Source organism: Polyodon spathula, chromosome 19 (assembly GCF_017654505.1).
Source record: "Polyodon spathula isolate WHYD16114869_AA chromosome 19, ASM1765450v1, whole genome shotgun sequence".
In the NCBI taxonomy this organism is placed as follows: domain Eukaryota; kingdom Metazoa; phylum Chordata; class Actinopteri; order Acipenseriformes; family Polyodontidae; genus Polyodon; species Polyodon spathula.
This window is the reverse complement of record NC_054552.1, coordinates 8,888,470-8,910,481: the sequence shown is the minus strand read 5'-3', so window position 1 is coordinate 8,910,481 and position 22,012 is coordinate 8,888,470. Positions and strand designations below refer to the sequence as shown.

Below are 22,012 nucleotides of genomic sequence, written 5' to 3'. Positions count from 1 at the left end.
TTTTTTTAAATTAATAAAAAATTAGAACCAAACAATGTTGCACAGTTATCTCTCCAATGCTCTGATTTATATATGCATATACTGGAGTAATATGTAATGTAATAGTCTGACTCCAAAACTGAGTTCTTTGGAACTGATATCTTGGGCAGGCAGTAAACACAGCGTACAGCAGAAAATATGCAGCTACGCTCACAGAAAAGATAATCTCTGAGTTTATATTTGCTAAAATGATGACTCATGTCTGTGTTTAGAGTTCAGGAAATGTGGAGCGTGAAAGGGACTGGGGATTTTTTTTGGGAAAATAAGATCAATAAGGAGTATGCTAAGATAACATCGAATCTTGCTTCTATCAGAAACTGCCCTATTTGTCTGTTCAAACAAAGCGGTTTACTTCACTGCTTTAAAATCTTCAACGTGCATGAAGCCCTTTTATGTGCATAACTGTCTGTAGGGGTGTAACTACAATAAAGTATTGATACACAATATGCTTCACTATATGCTATATCACAATACTATTCTAACCCTGATACAATGTAGTCCTCATGAGGGGCTACTTCTGTTACATGTGTAAAAGGTCCAAATGATTGTATGTAATCATTCAAATGACACTTTCCACATAGCAGTTCAGCACTTTCTCTAACCACTGAGCTTATTAAACCCACTATCTCCCTCATTGCAGCCGAGAGCACTCTTACAACTGAGCTACTCACACCCACTAACTTCCACACTGCAGCCCAACTCTTACAGTTAAGCTACTCAAACCCACTACCTTCCACACTGCAGCCCAACACTCTTACAACTGAGCTACTCAAACCCACTACCTTCCACACTGCAGCCCAACACTCTTACAACTGAGCTACTCAAACCCACTACCTTCCACACTGCAGTCCAGCCGTATGACCGATCTTTCCAACCATTCACTATAATTTGGCTTTCCATGAGGTCCAATAGTAGCTCTAAAATTATTGCTGAATTTATTAAGCGATTTGCAGAAAAAGCAGAGAAAATAATATACCATGTTATTGGAGCTGTAGATGTAATTTTTGCGTTAAAGATTCTCAGATGTCAAGCTCTATACTTGTGAATGTGGTGTTTTTATACTGTACAGTACGGCTTCCAAAACTGTGTGACAACCCACCTCATACCTACTTTTTGCAGGAGGCCACAAGGCAAGTTTTTTCAGACTTTCGACACTAAAGGCCTGAAGACGAATAAAATCAATTTATTTTTAGTGGATGACATTCATGGCTACATAGACACAGACACACATTTATTTAAATGAAAATGCACATTCTTTTTTATTTGATTTCAGACATCTTTTCAAACACTGACTGCTCCTTACAGAGAGTTTATGGTAGAAACACAGTTTTAAAAAACTAAAAGATACACGCTCTTTCAGTCTGTTTAAAAAGTTCAGATAAGTACAAAGGGCTACTCTCTGTCTGTGAAAACCTTTCTTTAGTCTGGTGTTGGTGAACCACAAAACAAGCCCTGATTACAACACATTGCGTAGCAATCAACAAGCTCTGCAAAAAAGAATCAACCAATTGCCAAGAGATTAACATCTCCACACTAACAACTACGTCAAACCACAAGAACGTTTCTGATAAGCCCAGAGTGTGTTCTTAGTAATGCAGCCCCACAAGTGCTCCATGATCCTGTGCAAATCAGCACACAATGGGTTATTGTGCAGGATTCATTTTTGGTATTCCTTAATGTGCTCCTTAATTGGCCTTATGCAGTTTCTGTCTGGGATAGGAAAACTCCACAGTAGTTGAACACCAACCATTGAACTTGACCAATTTTACTTGGGTCTAACTTAAAGTTAACTGCTCTGAGTCTAATATACATGTCTACAATTGGCACTGTGTAGCTGGACAGTATTATGAAGTACAAATTTAAATTGTCTAATAGTTCCTTATAAACTGTATGCCCCCACTCCCCAGTGGGAAAAGGTATAGAAAGGTGATCTGGGTGCAAATGTGTTCTGCACCTCACTGTTATTACATGTATACTGCTGTATTGTTGCTTGATGTTATAACAGGTCCTGCAAGTTGGGTCCTGCATTCTGAAGCTATGCCAACCTGGACACTAGCTAGTGTAAAGTTTTCCACACGCCCATTGATCTTTCTAGTCCCTAACAGAGAGCACAGTGTAGCAGGTTGCATTGCCAAACTAAGCGATTAAGAAGCAGAAGATCGATTAACCTGTTACTGCAGGACAGCTATCTCAATAGAAGCAGAACGTTTCTCTTTACTTTGTGATTGGGATACAAAGAAGGAGGGATCCGCAGATCAAGGAAAACCCGTATTATATTATATTTGCAAAGCCATAACTTGAAAGCTGGGCTTTAGCCAACACAATGGTGTTTACTGCAGTAAGAAATTGTTTCAGCATCTGTTTAAAGTTATAGGGTGGAATACTGCAATGAAATAGAAAGCCATACGTTGGAAACCGTGCTACTTAGATGTGCTCAATAAATACAATTTCTCAGGATTACAACATTTTCAATAGTGTGGTGAAAGAGTGGTGATCAGGGTACAATTTGTACCATTTTTTTGTCAGAAGAAATTTTAAATCTTAATTTAACAAAACTTCTTAACGTAATAACAACTAAGACACAATCTGAGTCCCTGAATTAACCTTCTGAATTAGGCTACTAATTTACTTTGGTGGCATTTTAACTCACCATAGTAATCTGCCGATAAATGACTTCGATGAGTACTGTAGTGATGCACTCACAGCAGTAACTTGAAGTGAGCATCCTTTGGTTTCAAACACCACTTGTACTAAGCCCGGCAAGATCCCTGGTTCAAATACCCCCGTCCCCGTATTGAGACACCCAAGACACTTACCATTGGCGTTCTTCCCGCAGATTAGGTGCTCATAAGGCTGAAAGACCCCCCAAAGTTCTGCGTCATTGTTGACAACAATCTCCAGCGCTTCTCCCGTGATCCCGCTACCTCCATCGTGATGCTGCGGCTGCTGTCCAGCCAGCACCCGCGACCTCACCTCATCCACCAGCCCCTCCATGCAGGCAGTCAAACAAATAGCAGCGTACTCGTGGATGCGCACAGAGATGCGGGTGTCAACCATCCAGCGGAAGAAGCGGCCAACAGAAAAGGCAAGCCCGCAACGCGACGACTTTCCCTTGCGGAGCCACTCTCCAGCGCTCATGCTGTAGAGAGAGATAGCCTTGACCGTGGCTGAGATGCAGCTTTCAGAGAGCGCCCAGCTGAGCACCAGTCTGATGGCGCTCTGGACCTCGAAGCGGGTGCACCGGGAGTGCATGACGCTAAGACGCTGGGCTTCCCTGGAAATTCGAATGAGAGCCCTCCTCATCAGCAGGGAGAGCCTCCGGGTAGCTTCTTGGGAAAACACAGCACTCTTCCCTGCTCCTTTACGCAAAACCTTGCCCACCTCCTCGTCGGTCCAGGGAAATTCCTCCAATTCCAGAAGCCTGGGGCACTTTGAGAAGATGTCCTCCGGATCCTCTGGTAGGACAGTGTTAACGGTATCCCAGCTGTTGTTTCTGCTGTTCATAGACCCCGAGTAGTACCACCAGTTGCCCCTGTGCGGAGCGCTGATGAAGTTGGACTTGGCGGAGGAGAGACTCAGGGAGTTGCAAGAGTCACCTGCCCCATAGCCTGAGTCCAGGGTCAGGTCCTCAAGCGTCTTCATGGTCGAGTTGTACACCCCTGCCATGGTTTGCTTGTGGTGGTTGTACTTAATAGCCAACGACTGTGCGCATCGGTCAGGCTGCAATACCAAACTTTGTAAAGCGATCAAGAAAAAACAGATGCACACAGGTGTTTATGACAATACCCACTGTATTATAATAGTAGTGTTATAAATATTTGTATGATGCAATTAAGACTAAAAATAAACATTTTGCGTGAACACAGACAGCACCGTGTTTCATTTTTAGAAACTACATTAATCATGCACATCCCGTCCAGTTTTGAAAAAGTCGTTCCCTTCTTTCACAAAACAGTTTTGCTTCTTCCAAATTCCGTCAGACTGCCTGTTCCGGCTTTTCAATAAATTGAATTAAACTTTTTATAGACACACGCTAATTACTTCCTCCGTGAAAATCAATATTGACACTTATACGCAGACTCCTCCTTCCTCATAGACAAATCCATTTTTTTTTTAAATTTTTTGGACAGCTTTTGAAAACAAAAGTTACAGTGCGGCACACGCTGCCTGAGTCTGTAACTCCCAGGACTTTCTAAACTCAATGCACAAAGCAAACACCGGCCAGCTAGTATTTTAATACTATGCTTGATGTTGCCCAATCAGCAGTCCACAGTAGCTATTTGCAGCCAATCAAAATGGGAAGGGGTGTGTGGCATTCAAATCAGCATATTATTCTTTTTTTCAGGTCAAGTGTCCCCAGTTGACTGCAGTTACTGGAACGGGCAGCATTCTCTGCTTTTAATGTAATGTACAAAGTAAAACGTGTACTACCATGAAGATCAACAGGTAATTATGAGGAATTAATAAGGAATTATAGTAAATCCATACTAATAATCGATCGCAGTACAGTACAATATATTGTGTATAAAAAAGTATAAAGTACACGACAGTATTAAGATAATACTAAGGTGTTGTCTAATTAAACTGAGAATTTAATTTAAGGTCTGTTATTATGAATAATAATAATAATAATAATAATAATAATAATAATAATAATAATAATAATAATAATAATAGTCTAATAATCTACAATTATAAAAACATAATTTATTATTTTTAATTATTATTAGTATTATTATTATTAATTATTATATTAAATTATTATTATTATGTTTGCTCTAGTGCAAAGGTTGCAGCTTTGTCATTTTTATACAGAAGAAAACTAGTTTTACAGAACGGCAGCAGATAGGGAGAAATGACAGCAAAATATGGAGTTGGGAGATGACTCCGGTATTGCAGCAGGCAGTTCATTAAGGGACCAATTCTTCTTTTAATAGTGAAATACATCTTCAGTCGCAGAGCGGGGGGGCCACTCAAAGTGACGGATACGTGTCTCCGCGCCAAGATGAAAAGAATCATTGTCCAGTCAGACAGACTTGACCTTGGAAGCGTGAGCTGGCTGCGCAAGAAAAAGTAAACCGTACATCAAATTCACCTTTTGTGTACAATTTCCCGAAGAGCAGATGGTGTGACTGTCTCCTATTCTTCTAAAATTGTATAAACAGTCCTTAGCTTCAAATGATGAAAATAAATAAATACAAATAACTCATTACAAGCGGCAATTTTTTAAGACACAAAAGCTACTAATTTTGCTGCTGCCTCTAGCTGCACAAAACAAATTGTTCTATAACTACGCCGGGTGCCTCAATTTCTCCAAACATCAGGCCAATTCAACAGAACATGTATCTTTCTTCAGCCTCTGCTGTTATGATTTTGAGCCGTCTTAGTTTCGGGGGTTCTTTCTGACAGTAAAACTGGCCAAAACAATTATCCAGTAGGGTGCTGTCAGTAGATGTTCTAAATCTAACATTTCAATTATAATAGTTATTACAGGACAGGAAGGAGTTCCCAATCAGGTATCTGATAGACGCAAAGGTGAAAGGTGGGTAGGAATTATCGAGGCTGTATCAACATTCATTCGGTAAGCAACAACTTACATTCCTTCCTTGCTAACAAAAAGCTCTGCTCTTATTCTACATTTGTTTAATTTAAAAGATAATAACAGAAGCAGCCATGGAAGGCAGTAAGCCTACACTGATAAACCAGACATTATGATACATCAATATTACCCAGAGCTGTATTCTTTGATGTGTTTACTGCAGAGGTTTTTATTTATTTATTTATTTATTTATTTTAATTGTAAGGATCTCTGAATAAAATGAAAGTGTTTATTGTTTACATGAAATGTAACTTCTTAATCCTTTCATGCATGGCAACCTAATTTAGGTACGGATAAAAACAAAAACAAACAAACAAACAAAAAAAAAAAAATCTTCAGTGAAAAATATATGTAGTGTCCAAAACTACTTTTTTTCAGCTATTTTAAAAATAGATAAATTAAATTACTGCATGAAAGGGTTAACCACGCTACCAGTGTGTTATAATGCTCCATGTATTACCACATGCATTTAATGTGTGTTAAATATATGAAAGTTAATTATTTGGCATGTTTAATTTGCTACAAAATGTTTACTATTTTGAAGCATTTCAGCAGCATGCAAAGATTAAAAAAAATAGTCTGAGTTATTACTAGCTTTGTGAATTCTGTTTCACAAACATTGCACTTTTCAAGGGATACATATGTAGGTTTCTTTTTGTCATTGCTGTTCTGCTTGTGGAATTTCAATGAGCAAAATCAGCACTAAATGAAACGAGCTAAAAATACAGTAAAATATTGTTACCTCTTCAAAGAACTGTAGCGCCATCTATTGGTGTTTAATATGCCACCCAGAAGGGAATTGCACTACAGTTATACCACGTGTTCATGTATCAGTAAAATGCTTTCAGCTACCTAGTGTTTTTTTTTAGTAATCCAGAATTACTTGTAGGATTTACTATTTGTAGGCATCAAGAGTCAGGATGTGAATGGTTGCTACTACAGCCCTATACCATTTGAGTCCAGCTTGATTAAACATAGCAATTCACTAAAATAGCAGTTCATGCAATAAGACATACTGAGTCGGTCCTACAATCTTGTTACCCACAAAATAAATAAATAAACATTACTGCAAACCAAATCAGGCTTTTTGCTTAAAGTTTTATTTAAAAAAAAAAACAAAGAAACAAAAAACAACCCATAATACAGTACATTCTGAAAACATGTTCTACAAAATAATTTCACAGAAATCATTCTTGGAATGTATATCCCTGGGTTTCTGTAAGGCAGGGTTCAGCAAATGAGATGGGGTTGAGACAAATCACTGACATGTCAGTGCTGGGAGAGGATATGGCTGTCTTGTGATGTCTGCTGATAAGATTCAGCCCTTGGGGAGTCCTGTTCAAAGGCCTGTTGTAGAGAAGCAGGAGGGTGAAGAAGCTCAGGGTGGTTTACCTCTTTCCTATATAAATACATACACATACCGTCTGTATGAAAACTTGTAGGACACTTCTGTGTAAATGGGCTGTCCCTGTAACGGCTGATTGACTTGTAATGCACATGATATCCCTGACATTTATTCTGCAGTATATAACAGCTACATCTCCCTGTTTAAAAAGTCTGTTTCAGTCAAAGCCTCAACTGGCAGTGTTTCTGCAACCAATACCACACAGATTGCTACTGGTTTAAAGGGAACTGTATCCAAGAAATGAAGAATCAAATAACTTTATGAGCCCTTCCGCAGAGAGAATTTAGAGGTGGTAATTAGAGAGAGAGAGAAACGCAGCATAACAGCTAGCAGGCAATCAAGGAGATCTGATGGAGAAAAAGTTCCCATTGAGCCCGAGGATAGAATTAGAGTGTAAAACACATCCTGTCATTTGTATAATGTTTATTGTTGTTTTATTTTTTTAAATCGGTATATTTGAAGATAGTAGAGACAGCAATACTGGTTCCAAAGTATAATGTATCCTCAAATATGAATGTACTTAGTAGAGAGCTAAATATAAGTATGCATTTTGTAATTAACAGTGGAAAAGCCTTTGTCCTGCCCACTGAATGAAATATAGTTTTGTCTTGTGTCGGAAAGTGCAGTTCCAGCTTATCTAATTCAGAAAGAACAAACCAACCCTTTAAAATAGAATCAGGACACCTAAGGGAAGGAACTGTTACATCTCAGCGAATCATCCAGATATAAATATGTAAAGAGAGCCGATAATCTCGGTAAGAATTGAAACAGGCTGGAGTAGCTGCTCCCTCCTTGTGACACACCAATATTTCCAGGTCCCAGCCCCACAAAGAACACAAAAAGAACTAAAGATATCTGTCAGGTCAAGTATTTTCTCTTGGTGTAAACTTAATATTCTGTGTGTAAATCCAATTTTATATAAACAGTTCTACAACCATACACAGTCATGTCATAGCTTTCCATATTTCATTTTAAAAAAGCTTTTTTTTTTTTTTTTTGAGACCGATTGACTAAAAAAAAAAACTTTCAAATAAAAGTACTGTAATGCTGAAAATGAAGAACTGGAAACAGTATTCCTATGCATCGAAGCTTTTCATCTGGAGCCTGCAGCAACTCATTTTGAAGTTCTGTTTTGAAAGGTGTTTTAATTCATCATTAAAGTACACTTTTGCAGAAGAACATTCTATAGTGTGTGTGTGTGTGTGTGTGTGTGTGTGTGTATTTTTTAATTTCCTTTCACATTATGAACTTTAGCGCCCATTAACCATCCCAAGCAACGCTTTGGCTCACATGAAAAAAGCATATTTTTAGTGTCTGGATTAAACAAACTTTTACAATCCAAACACAATTAGCGGGCTTCAAATCTGTGTTAGGTATTTCCATTTCCATTTTCTATGCGTCCAAATAAAATTCACATATGCTGACTTTTACATAGCAGTATTATGTATGGGAGCTTCTATATTGGTAATAACAATACAAACTGGAAAAGTAATTATAAAGTCTGAGTCTGAGTCTGGGTCTGTCTATGCCAGAAATCCATTCAAATACACATTGTTTTCACTGGACTACCAGCAATACAACTGCCAACATGTCAGATCAACCTAATAACTAGTTTATAAATAGTGCAGACATTGTTTTGTTATAACAAGAGCTGTTATCCCTATTGACAAATACAACAAAACCATCTCTTTCTTTAAAGTATTCTCCTAAAAAAAAACACACTTCCTTGAGTACTTGATAAATTACTTAAAGCAGCTACGACAGATTTATTAAGTCTTTCATTTCAGGACAGCGAACAAGATAGCTGCACTCTCCCTTTTTTGTCTCGATAAAGGGGTCCTTTAAGTGACTTGGTAGACCTTCAAGATTGCCTTTGCAGTGCTTAGCAGGCTCTTGTTTTTTGCTCGAAGTCAATAGCAGCCTTCTGCTATCCTTTGGGGGGTTTCTTCGAATTCCACATGCCTCGTTTAGAGTGATAGTAATGGAAAAAGTTTCTAAGTCGTAATCGCTCCACCTCCAAACCATTCTGAAGAACTCTGAATGAAAAAAAAAAGTTTATACAGCAATTAGCTTAATAAGGATTCATGTGTATTCATATAGAGTTTTTTTCTATAGTAAAGAAACATACACCTGCTACAATCACACACATTGTCATGCTAAACCCCACTTATTGTTGCAAATTTCATTTTAAAAGCAACCATTGTTTTGGTATTTTACATAACTCATACAGAAATGTATGTAAATTCTAGTGGAATACCATTGTAATACCTAGCCATTAGCAGACCACAGCATTCCTGGCAATAGTAACACAACAGATTTCTATCAGATTACTGTGGCCCTGATACAGGGCTGCTAAAAAAAGACCCAATGGAATGAAATGCTTGACCTGTTAGCAGTAATCCCCACAATTTAGGTGTGATTTAAAAATCAATTTCTCTGAGGTTTCTCTGCCTTACCTGTCCAGTAATTCCCAGTCCTCGCCTCCCCATCGATCCCGGAATTCCTCTGTATTCATCCCTCCGATCTTGTCAAAGTCGGATTTGTAAATGCCAAACAAGCCAAAACCGTTTACCTCCCAATACCCTAAGAGCAAAACAACAGAAAAGCAGGCTGTTAATCATTTTAATTGCTTGCGGGAAGCAGCCTGTCAACTCAATTCAGACTGAAATGAAAAGCGATCACAAGGCAGAAAAACTAAAAACAATTTCCAAAGGGAAGCCGACGGTGGCCCATCTGGTAATGACACTAGGAGGAGATTGCGTGCTGAGTTGACAGGGGACCCACAGGGAGTGTTGCATTAGCCTTGTGTACTCATGTGGGTTAGTGATGAAAATCATCTAGAGATAGCACACCTGCTTCAGTGACCCCTACTGGTTAGGCAGCAACTTCCCAGGCTGATATATATGTCAGACTATGTGCCTTTAAGGTTTAGGGGTACTCTGTAAAAACAGTGTACTACACAGTGAGATGCAGTACCAGACTGTCTGTGGCTTGTGTAAGTGAATGTGAGGGAATAAAGGAATGAAATACTATTCTACCCAGCACTACCCTGGCAAGGAACCTCCCAGTAGGTTTCAGAAGGTAAAGGCTGTTACCGTTGGGTTCCCGTGGAGAGCTTCCACAAGCCAGCCTCATGACGATGGGGGCGTAGGCCAGCCTCCCCTCCACGCAGTGCTTCCGGACACTCTCCACGATGTTGAGAGGGAAGTGGATGTGCAGGTCACACAGGAACACAATGCTGTGACTGTCCTGTAAGAAACACCCAGCACAAGACAAGTCATCCTTTACTGTATTCCTGACAGGGGAGTCCACCAAGGCTAAAAAACATCAAAAAACATAGGAATAAAATAAAAACCTGCACATGAGGAGACGGGTTCTGTGTATGGAAAAAGCTATATTGAGATAATCCTAACCACAAGACGGAACACAGGTCACTGATATCAATAGGGTCCACTGTACTTCAACGAGGAGAAACGGTCCCTGACGGTTTTGCCTCGCAGGAGCACCATAGCCAATTAGATGCTCCATTTGGCATGCCCAGCAACTGTTGACTTTGCACAGCAGGGACGTGGACTACACTCCCCTGACTGTCCGACTCACCCTGCAGACCACAGTCGTTGCTTTTACCAGGTGAGCCACTCAGAGATCCCTCCTCCCCCCAACAACAACAACCAAGATTTTAATATTAAGTACTTGAATCAATGACTACCTTTTTTTCATTTGTTTAAAAAAAATTGAAAATTAATACAAGTTTATTACAGAAATGTCCAAATCAAAATTCAGTGTACAGTATCTGTACTAAAACATGGAAACACAGCTACTAGATTCATTCAAAATCAACACAGTGGGTATCAATACTTAATATAATACAGTATATGTAAGTGCCCCTCTTGTACCCTTGCTGCTGAGAATATGCAACAAACCCCCTATTGCCACAGCAGAAACCTTTACCTCAATAGAGTTGACTCCAGCCTGCAGCCCAGCAGAGCGCTCAAAGTTCCCTTCACGCCTCATGTACTGATACCTAACAAGACACAAGGGGGAAAATGAAAAATGAACTGCCACTGTCAAACCTACCCGAAATAGATAAAAAGTACAAAATCACTGCAATTGCATGACCATGAGTTGTTTTTTTTGTTTTGTTTTGTTTGTTTTTAACAAGGGGGTATTATTTTAAAAATCATATTATTTACTTTTAAAATAGCCTTCTAGGGATATCCTGGAAACAAACTGATATCCCGATATGATTATCTATTAACAAAGTATAATATTTCGACTTGTTTTTAATACCAGTAACTCAGAAGTTAAATGGCTTGTCTCTCACATCTTACACATGCTGTAGAGTAAAGAGCAAATGACAGCACCCCCCCCCCCCCCCTTACTCCTGGCTGCTTCCCCTTAACCCTGGTTACCGGGGCAACTTGCTGTCCCTCAGTGCCTTCTCCACGTCCATGTCCTCGCTCTCGTAGTCCACGATGATGACACTGAAGTTGTCATCCTTGGTTTCCTGGTGCAGGAACTCCATGTCAGTGATGAACTGCTGGACCCAGCGAGCCTGGTTCTTTACTGCAGACAGTGCAAGCACATTGCTTTGAGCGTTACCCTTTCATAATACCAATACATAACCAAAACCACTGTAACGTTTCTTCCACTGTTCAAGAAACAATAGTGTGCAATCGACAAAGAAGTAGAGATGGTGCTAAAGCATATAACAATGCCTCATTCTGTACTCGTGGGACACTGTTTGCTTGTCTTGGAAAAGTAGCTTGTGAAGTCTAACATTATGTAGATTACTGTAGTGCTAAATTTAGGTTTAGTGTTTTATGAATCTGCTTCAGAAAATATGACTTAAGTATCACCCTTTTAGTATAAAAAACACATTGCAGAACATATTTTTTGATGCAAAGAAAACAAAACAAGATTAAAAGCACAGGGGGCTTTGATAAAGTCTATCAGGGGTAAGAAAATGGATTTGAAACCACTGGGTAAGAAAATGTACATCTGTATTACGTTCTTCATGCAGAGCATCCCAGGGTACTTTGCAAATAAAACTCAAAAAATCATTGGCCAATCAATCCAGCTAAAAATGAAGAGAACTCAAATAAATATGCTTTTAAAATTGATTTAAAAGATTTGACTGTGCCAGCATTCCGATTTTAGATGACTTCTGGGAACTACCAAAAGTCCAGCATTCACTGATCTTAAGGTGTGACATAGAACATAAGGTGCCAACAGTTTCTGTAAATATAAAGGCCCAGAACCATGAAGGGCTTTATAAGTAGTAAGCAGAATTTTAAAATCAATCCAGAATTTAACAGGAAACCACTGCAGTGATTTAAGAACCAGAGTAACATGTTGTGAATGACGTGTGTGAGCCAGCCCTGGCTGCAGCATTTTGAACCAGCTGGAGCTGATGTCATTTAGAATCGGGAAGGCATGGCCCAGCACTCACCTGGCACCACAAAGTGCACCATGACGTCGTGTCTCCACTGCAGGCGGACGGGCTGGCACAGCAGGGGCTTACTGTAAGAGTTGCCCCACTGGGGGTGTGTGTGTGGGAGTGTGCTGGTGGTGGAGGGGAGGGTGCCCTCGCTGGTCTCCAGGCTGTCTTCATGACGGCTGCGGTGCAGGAGCAGGTAGATATACTGGGAGAGCCGCACCACCCTCCTCCCTCGCTCCATCAGCTCCAGCTCAATGAGGTAGCGGTTCCCCCGCATAGAGTCCCGCCGTTTCTCCATGTTGATGATTCGCAGCAGAGTGTAAATACTGGGGGTAGAGGGGGTGAGAGAAGGTTTATCTTTTTGTTAAGGCTGCCAATAATCTGTGGCAATCATACACATTGCAAACTCTTTCTCTAAAGCACATTCAAAAAAGGCTAAACAGCACAGAAAGTTATTAGGTCCCAAGAATCAGCAGACATTTTTAACCTGTAGCACTTTACTGTATTACTTTTTTACTATTGTGCATAAAGAACCAACAGAGCTTCTGCTTAATGGGGACCAGTGGTAATCTTAATAGTGCCAATAACATGGAAAGAAAATTAAACCAAGAAAAGCACAGGGTCAGTCTGTTCAAACTAATGGAGTAAGAGAGGGTAGCTGGTTTGTGGATACATGTGGATCAATGTGTTCTTGAATTTAAAATTACATTTCTACTTAATGAATTAGTCCAGGTATCTGTGATTTGAGCCTAGCTCTCTAGCTGCCTCACCCTCCGTTCCTCTCGTTGAGTTTTTCCATGTACTGCGCCAGCACATCCACCACCTCTGCCTCGCTGAGCTGCAGGTTTCCTGACACGTTGCAGCGCAGGTCGTTCCAGTCGGAACGCAGCAGCTCAAAGTCCATGGTGTTCACAGTAAAGGTGCGCTGCCAGTTAATGGACTCCTCAGCCCAGCCCGGCCGAGGGTTCGTGTCCTCGTAGCTGTAGTCAGACAGCCCTCCCTCCTCGGCCTCGTCCACCTGCTCTGCCTCCAGAAGCTGCGTCTCTGTGATCTCTGAGGTCTTCATGTAGGATGTCTCCAAGGAATTCAAGTCTGTCTCTGGCTTTTTTACTGTCAAAGTGGTGGGTGGTGGGACCTTCTTGATGGCAGTAGAGGGTGCTGAAGTGGCAGTGTCCTTGTTTGTGTCCTTTTCCTTGCCCACCTCTTTCTTGTGCAAAGAGACCCATTTCCTTGCAGAGGCCTTCCGTCCCTGAACAGCCTCCTTGGTGATGTTGCTGCTCAGCCAGGGTGCATGGTTGTCCTTGAAAAGGGTCCTCAACTGGGAAGCACTTACAAGCCCCTTGCCATTGAGCTTGGTGTTGAGATTCACAAGCTTGGTGGTTTTTCCGTTCTGGTACAAGAAAACACCTGGGAAGACCTCTCTGGGTTGCCTGGGCAACACGGTCTTCCTGTTTGGCCGGGGCCTGGTGACGTAGGTTTTGTTCTGGTCTTTCTTGCGGTCCTTGTTGTTGTTGTTGGTGTCTGCGGCAGCGTGGGCAGAGTTGCTCACGATCTGCTTGGCCCTGCTAGTCAGGAAGAGGCTGGGCATGCCGTGTTGCAGCACCGCTGATTCGTCGCCCCCCTTTTTGCTCAGCTCCTCCGGGCCAGTTCGGATCCAGGAAAGGGATTTCCCCCGGATGATCATGGGCTCATTGAAGTCCACCACTTCCTGGTTGCCGTGGAGATCAGCTGCAGGTGGGTCTTTGGTGTTACTTCTCTGGGTCTCTTTGTCCTGTGTGTCCTTAGCCCGGAACACCTTCTGCCTGCGTCTGAACGCGTAATCGTCAACGTCATCCTCGTAGTCGATGGCAGTGGGAGGGTAGGCCTTCCTTTTAACCCTGGAAGTCAAGCGCGGGTCAGACAGGCTGGTGTTGGTCTCGTTTCTGAATGGATGGCTCTCAGTAGGTAAAGATTTGTCTTCAGGGTCCACTCCTTCCTCCTCATCAGGGAAATCTATACAGAACAACAGAGACACAGAAAGTTATACTCATATAAAACAGGTTAGACATTTCAGACATTGCAGATTAGGAAAACTAAATGATGATAGTCAGGTTAATATAATATAATATTAATTTTGTCTTTTAGTTGTGTTCCTTGTACTAAGATACACTGATAAAAACAATTATTGCTGAAATCATTTGTCTATATGCAAAATGTCCATAATATCAGTAACACAGTACATTCAACACAGTTAAGATTAATTAACATCCCCCAAATTATAATTCTAGTGACAACATTGACGCTGGCAAATAGTGATACATCCCCTAGTGGTGATGTAAAGAAATGTACTGAGAGAAACAGAAGTCACATCACAGTGACAAAAGGCATCGTGGATTTATTGGAAAATCTGCTGTGATCTTGTGCCAAGTGCTGTGAGCACTCACTTTCTGGATTTGGAAAGAAGAAAGGCCTGTCATCGTCTTCCTCATCCATCTTCATGTATTTGTAGAAGCCAAACCTGTAAAGACGCACACATGATCTTTGATGTGGATCAGATATCCTTCCAGAGTGAATGCACGACTGGAACCAACGCTCCAGATAAGGTTTGGGGACAGTAACTTATTTTCCAATGTAAACATTATGTATGTAAAATGTATTTTGGGTGAGTAGAATGCTTGAAGTACTTTCAATAAATACAGTACATACTTTAATGATAACTAAATGGATATGCATTAACTACAACCTTATATTTTAATTGTACTTTTACTTTGAACTACTGTACAAAAACTTGGTCTTACAATAAAAACAAAATAACAAGCATTCTTATTTGCTTTATTGACTATAAACAATATGGCTGTGAAGCAAAAAAACACAGAAACAGATTCTCTTTCTTTTTTATTCCAACGCTGCATATGGAATATACTTAACAAAAGGTACAATAAGGTACTCCTTATTAATCGCTTTGCTATTGCAATATAAAGAGAGCTTCTAGTTTTCAGTTTTTCTTATTTTCCATCTCCCTCTCTTTAAACCTTAATTAATAGTTGTTAAGCCTTAACTGAATACCAGATTGTTTCAATTAGCAACGCACTACTAGAAACTAATGCAGTGGAAATTAATAAGCTGAATTGTGCGATTAGAGCCAGAATGAAATGCAGGTTCAAATATAATCAGGTGAAATCAAGGCATGTCGTTTGTTAACTCAATCAGGATATGAGGGTAAAAAGAAACAACTTCCATGTTTGATTAAGAAAGAGAATCGACTCAAAATATGTTTAAAGGGACATCCTGTGATCAAAAATGAAACCCGAAAACTTCAAGCCCTAAATATAAAGCATCCTGACTCTCTCCAAACACAGAATATTGTATTATATAGATTTATCTTCCACAAATTCAGTTGACAGATAGGTAAATTGGTAGAATAGGTTGAGGGGGCCAAAGACGGCATTGAGAAATCCTAAAGATTTCTTATTCACCTGTCACAAACATACATTGCAAGTGAGTGGATTCAACTGTTTCTTTTTGTTAGGCATTCAATTTAAATGTCATGCATTATTCATATTTTTTCTGTGCGTAAAACTCCCTTTACACAACTTATCTGAAGCGCTGACTGGAACTCTCATTTTCTGCTGCGGTCCAGCATTCTAATCACTGAGCTACTAAAGCCCACTCCCTACCACACTGCAGTCCAGCACTCTAACCACTGAGCTACTAAAACCCACTACTTTCCACACTGCAGTCCAGCACTCTAACCACTGAGCTACTAAAACCCACTACTTTCCACACTGCAGTCCAGCACTCTAACCACTGAGCTACTAAAACCCACTATTTTCCACACTGCAGCCCAGCACTCTAACCACTGAGCTACTGAAACCTACTACTTTCCACATTGCAGACCAGCACTCTAACCACTGAGCTACTGAAACCTACTACTTTCCACATTGCAGACCAGCACTCTAACCACTGAACTACTCAGAACTACTGCCTTCCACACTGCAGCTCAGTTCTCTAACCACTGAGCTACTCAAACCCACTGCCTTCCACATTGCAGCCCAGCACTCTAACCACTGAGCTACTCAAAACTACTGCCTTCCACATTGCAGCCTAGCACTCTAACCACTGAGCTACTCAAAACTACTGCCTTCCACATTGCAGCCCAGCACTGTAACTACTGAGCTACTCAAAACTACTGCCTTCCACATTGCAGCCCTGCACTAAGTCCTTCTGCAGTGCTGTCCAGCAAGTAACAAAAACATCACTACAGTTGTTTCTCTGTACTTCATTTTTTTTTTCAATTTTCCCTTTACTTACTTTTCCAGGTAGATGGGAGACTCTCTGTAGAAACACTTGTTCTCTGTTTCCATGTGGGTCAGTCTGGTGAAGTCATTGGGATACACAAACGACAGGTAAACCTGAGCACAGAACACACAGCAATTAGAATGCATCTCAACAAAACAATTCCACATGTAAACGCACACGCGCACGCACGCACGCACGCACGCACGCACGCGCGCACACACACACACACACACACACACACACACACACACACACACAGCCAAAGAGAACACTACATGAAATACTGTACCAGTCGTGGCAGTCACACCACTCAGGAAATTAACTTTTGGGGTAAAATAGAGAACACATTTTAAGTAAACTTGTCCAATTTAGGGTGCCACTGCATTTGTGAGACTGATTGCTCATTAAAATCCTTAGCATATTTTTAAACAATTATCTATTCAGGGATGCCAAGATATTTAGTGAGTGAAGTTATCCGACAACAAACTCCCCATCCCCAGTTGTACTGCTTTCCTAGAAAAAGGAGAACATTTTGGGGTATAACTCTACTTGAGAGATGTCTTGCTTGTTAGAATACTTAGCTTTTTTTTTTTTTTTTTTTTTTTTTAAAGAGGAGACGATTATGTATTCAGAGATAACAGGGTATGTAATAAGTAAGGGGTCTGAGTGAAGATAATTGGGCAGTACAATCCCCACCACTAATTTTGCTATAAATCATTTGCTGTTTCCAAACTTTTGAACACTACTGTATATAACGTATCCCTTAATATGGGTCCAGCGATTGTCCAAGATTCAGTGTCCATCACCTCACACTGCAATACAAATTCAAGAAAGAAAAAAGGAGAATTGGGTGAAAGCTTGGGATCGTTGGGGTTCCTTGAGGACCAGGATTAAAAACCAACACCCACTGTGTAAGAGGTATTACACAGATTCCTTTTCAAAATGTATTACTGTACTGCTGTTTACTGATCATGCTCTACCATTGCTATGGAAACCAGCTGACCGAAGGTGGCAGCAAAGCTCTGGTAATAAATCAGATGGCAAATTTCTCAACTCTTCCAAAAAAGACCAGAGGGTGCACTTTAAAACCTGATCTACCATCAAGCTAACTGTGATCCCCCTTCCGGTCTAATCTGCTGGTGACAGTGACTGGATACGCTGTAGCGTCTTGTTTGTGTTTTTTTCCTTCAGGCGATGCAAACATCAGCGCAGACTGCATGTCTTTCTTTTGTTCCGTGGAGAATTTACTGCTCATACAAGGTGTCAAATAGATCCCTTTGTTTACAGTACAGGCAGCCAACTTCCAATTCCTTTTTATCGTCACCCAGCCAGCCATATACTCCTGGGATATGGTACAAACCTTGGTTTTAAAAAGACACGGCACAATTTTCTAGCAATTTACACATTTAAACAGTTAACAACAACAACAAAAAAAAAAAAAAAAAAAAGAAAAAGTATTTTTTTATTTAGTAGTCATCAATTATTTTTTATTATTTTCTCCCAATTTAGAGTATCCAATTATTATTTAGGCTCAGCTCACCGCTACCACCCCTGCGATGGCTCGGGAGCGGCGAAGACGAACACACGCTGTCCTCCGAAGCGTGTACCGTCAGCCGACCGCTTCTTTTCACGGTACAGACTGACCATGCAGCCACCTCAGCTACAGGGTCGGAGGACAACTCAGCTCTGGGCAGCTTACAGGCAAGCCCACAGGGACTATTCCCTCCCAGACTATCCTGTGTTTTTGTGAACTGTTAGTATGCCTGCCCCTTAAATCTGCCAATAAAAGAGTGTACCATAATATAACCTACATAAAATAATTGACAGAAAGAGTTTCATTGTTATTGCATCACACGGATATGTTGTGAATGGATAAATCAGCATTACAATGTTTATTGAATCATTTTTTTCAACTGGCTTAGCAGGACCAGTTGGCATCCCTGCTTGATTATGAGTGCAGACACAGTTTGTCCTGAGCCAGTCTCCTTGAAAGTAAACAGCAGTAACAGAGAAGCCCTGTTTCTTCAGAGGGTGTCACTGGTAGAGTAAAAGCCGATCTACTCAGAGACCTGATTGGCTGAGACCATCCGCTTTTAAATACTTATTAAAGAAAAGTCCTGTTCATTCTTTTCAGGGCATTTTATAGATCTTTTTTTTTTCTTGGCCACAGGTTTATGTCTAAAATTGAATTTTTCCACGACTCTGTCTGCCAATGCGTCTGTGCAATTACCCTGGTATTCCTCATCTTGCCTTGCTCGCTTTAGACAACAATCCTTGATTCTTTATTCACTGGCTGCTTTTTGACTGGCCAAAGTGCACCGTGAGTCAGATTCAGAATGAGTTGCTTGACTAATCTGAAGGAAGCTAAGCACAGATACAGAGCCGCAAGCAGATCCAGACAAAGGAAGGAATCTGCGCTGGCAAGCAGGCTGTCAGGTCAACAAAACAGAACAAAATACTACAGAAGAATTACAAGAAACTATAAACACAATGACATGATTCGATACTTAAGAGAAATTATAGCATAAGGCCAAACACAATGGTACACGCTTTTGACAGAATGATATGCCAAAGTAAAACAGGCCCTCTTACGGATAACACCAATGCCATTTTTTTTTTACATTTCTGCAAGGAATGTGTTGCTTTGTTTGAACACACAAAGAAGACATGGATCTTTACAATTCTGAATACACTGCCTCAGACAGAGTGAATAATACAGCACCAAAGTCTCACAAAAAGCTTGGAATACCAATCTCTATTTATAACTCATGATTTACATAAGGAATGTTTTTTTATGAATTAAAGTTTGATATTGATGAAATTTGCATACAGTAGACTGTTGTTGAAGCAGGAAATAGCAGTCTTGAACAATCACATGGGGTGCTGGGATTGAAACTGGTTGTGAAATTAGCTTTTATGTTTTTGCAGTTTACCATACATTTCCCAAGCGTATGCTGAACAGTTACCAGGTGCTACTGTGCTTGCCATTGATCTTTTCTACTTTGCTCTGCATTTACCACAACACAACACAATGCAATCAATAAGCCGCACTTACAAACTGCAGGCCCTGGTAGCGAGCGATGGGGAAATCCTTCACAACATAGGTGGGAGAGTACAGGCAGGCGGGCAGCAAATTCTCCAGACGAGACGGCTCTATCATTGGAGCTGCAGAAAAAAACACAACACCACACAACGTGAATGGAGGACGTTTAAACAACCACTAAAACTGCCCTTAAGGCAAAATGTACAGCCATTATCAGAGGATGTGCATTGATGAGACCAGGCTAGTAGCACCCAATCGGCAAGAAAAACAGAATGTAGACAATAATACAGGTGCCCACAGTCTAGGATCTAGCAGTGCATTGAAATATGTTGTGAATTGAGCTTGCCAGTCAAACCTGTTCTCTCTCAATACACTCTCAATTTTCTATAGAAAGGTCAAACTTTATCCTTTCCCTGCTGCTTCGATGATCACGCACTGAATTCAAATTCCAGTATGGTTGGCATGGAAACAGCACCTTTGTTATTCTACTGTACATGAAAAGATTTCAGATCCAGTTCAGATATTTTTTAATATATACTTCCAATCTGGATAAATTAGTGCTGTTTCTCACACATTCATTCTATACTTTCAGTATTTAGTCAAAGGCAACACAGCCCCTCAGGGTTTGATTAAAATGATGTCCGCTTTCAAATGACTCATTTATGTGAAAAATTACAGTGCAGTGATAATTATAAAAGTGGATGGTTATTTGTGTGCTGGCTGTCAGAAGCTGAAGAGACTCACTGAGGAAGAAGGTGTCTCTGGCATCTGGTTTCAGCATGTCAGCTCCGTGCTGCCCAGTTTGTGACGCTCCATCTCGTGGCCCGGCATGGCTTGCGTGGGTCTGTGGGATGTGGTCTACGCTGTTCATCTTCAAAGAGGCCTCGTCTGAAACCAAGTCAGAATCAACACTGCATTTCAAAGGGGTTCCGGACTCACTTTTCAAGTACGGAAAAAAAGTTAAAGTTAGCCAGCTAATACAAAACATTTGCCTCAGAGAAGCATCAAACTTTTAAATATAAGAAGCATATTAGTAACTGTAACAGGGGAGGTCTGTGCTGACTATCTGGCGTATGTGTGGTCCTGCAGGTAGGGGGCAGCAACCTCGTAAGATCTGCTGGTCAGTCACGGCATTGACATGGAGAGGTGGGAAAGAGGGTGTGTGGGTTTTCCCTCTCTCTGTGTGGCTGAAGGGCGGGCTTTGGGGGATTGCTGCACCTATAAGATAATGCTCTGTGGTTCCCTCAGGTTGGCCCCTAAAAGACAAACTTCAAGCTAGCCGGAGCTCGGTTCCAAGACCGAGAACGGTCGGAAAAATAAATAAAAAAGAAAGAAAATAAAAGAATAATATTAGCGGGGAAACCTTGGGCAGACCCCATATATATACAGGAAGCAGGCTGAGGGGGAGCGTAGGACGGAGACCCGAGCCATGCGGATAGCGACGGTCAGGATAACGTTCCCAAGTGCAGCACCTTTATTTTGTAGTTTTATTACTGTGTTTTACTTTCCCTTTTTCTTTCGCCATTTGTTCTCATTATTATTTTGAGCATGTGCATGTATTTTGAGCACTCTGTACCTGAATTGGTAAAAGCATGGCCCTGTTTACTGTTGGCAGTATTAAGGCCATGGACAGCAGCGCCCTCTGCGGGCTAAAATAAATCATTGTAAAAAGGAAAATAAAACCGGACACCTGTGCGGTGTTTCCAAATACACCTTTCTGTTTCCTGTGTGCCAAGTGAATTATCCACCACCCTTCCACAGCAACCTACTGCCATGGCTGCAAATACAAAGTAAGAGCTACTAGTATAATGGAAAAATAGATCACCAGGACATACACCTAGTGAATGTACAGTAAATATGCATGTGACATATGGACAGATTAATAGTTTCCTCCATATATATAGTAATACTAAAAGAAACATTTGTCTGTTATAGCATATTCTAATGTGGGGTGTTTTATAGTTATGCATGATTACTCCTTATATACCCAGACTGTGATAAGTAATGAATGTCCTAACCAAGTTGTATAATGCACCTGGATGTGTCTATGTTTCCATGAACAAGCATTAATCCCGGGAGTACATCCATGTTGTGACTCATTGATCATGTGCTGTAGTGTGGATGAGAATTCAATCACCACTGGCAAGAAAATGCATGGGAAACAGGTTTAATTGAATAAAATCGAAACATGTTGAAAAAGACACTTTG

At 40.7% G+C, this 22,012-nt stretch overlaps 2 protein-coding genes across 2 annotated transcripts in view; both read right to left on the bottom strand.

The window, feature by feature from the left end:
* The window catches only part of LOC121294944 (ankyrin repeat and BTB/POZ domain-containing protein 2-like), a 41,449-nt gene extending 37,218 nt beyond the window's left edge, over positions 1–4,231 (bottom strand). Inside the window, exon 1 of the mRNA XM_041219180.1 lies at positions 2,856–4,231. Coding sequence (XP_041075114.1) covers positions 2,856–3,705 — 850 coding nt within the window. The 5' untranslated portion in view covers positions 3,706–4,231. The remainder of the gene's footprint in view (positions 1–2,855) is intronic.
* A 2,531-nt stretch (positions 4,232–6,762) lies between these two features.
* The window catches only part of LOC121294830 (N-acetyl-beta-glucosaminyl-glycoprotein 4-beta-N-acetylgalactosaminyltransferase 1-like), a 170,882-nt gene continuing 155,632 nt past the window's right edge, over positions 6,763–22,012 (bottom strand). Inside the window, exons 10-20 of the mRNA XM_041218945.1 lie at positions 20,549–20,692; positions 19,817–19,926; positions 16,774–16,874; positions 14,907–14,980; positions 13,254–14,475; positions 12,496–12,809; positions 11,456–11,609; positions 10,995–11,067; positions 10,139–10,292; positions 9,500–9,626; positions 6,763–9,079 (exon numbers count right to left, since the gene is read on the bottom strand). Coding sequence (XP_041074879.1) covers positions 8,971–9,079; positions 9,500–9,626; positions 10,139–10,292; positions 10,995–11,067; positions 11,456–11,609; positions 12,496–12,809; positions 13,254–14,475; positions 14,907–14,980; positions 16,774–16,874; positions 19,817–19,926; positions 20,549–20,692 — 2,582 coding nt within the window. The 3' untranslated portion in view covers positions 6,763–8,970. The remainder of the gene's footprint in view (positions 9,080–9,499; positions 9,627–10,138; positions 10,293–10,994; positions 11,068–11,455; positions 11,610–12,495; positions 12,810–13,253; positions 14,476–14,906; positions 14,981–16,773; positions 16,875–19,816; positions 19,927–20,548; positions 20,693–22,012) is intronic.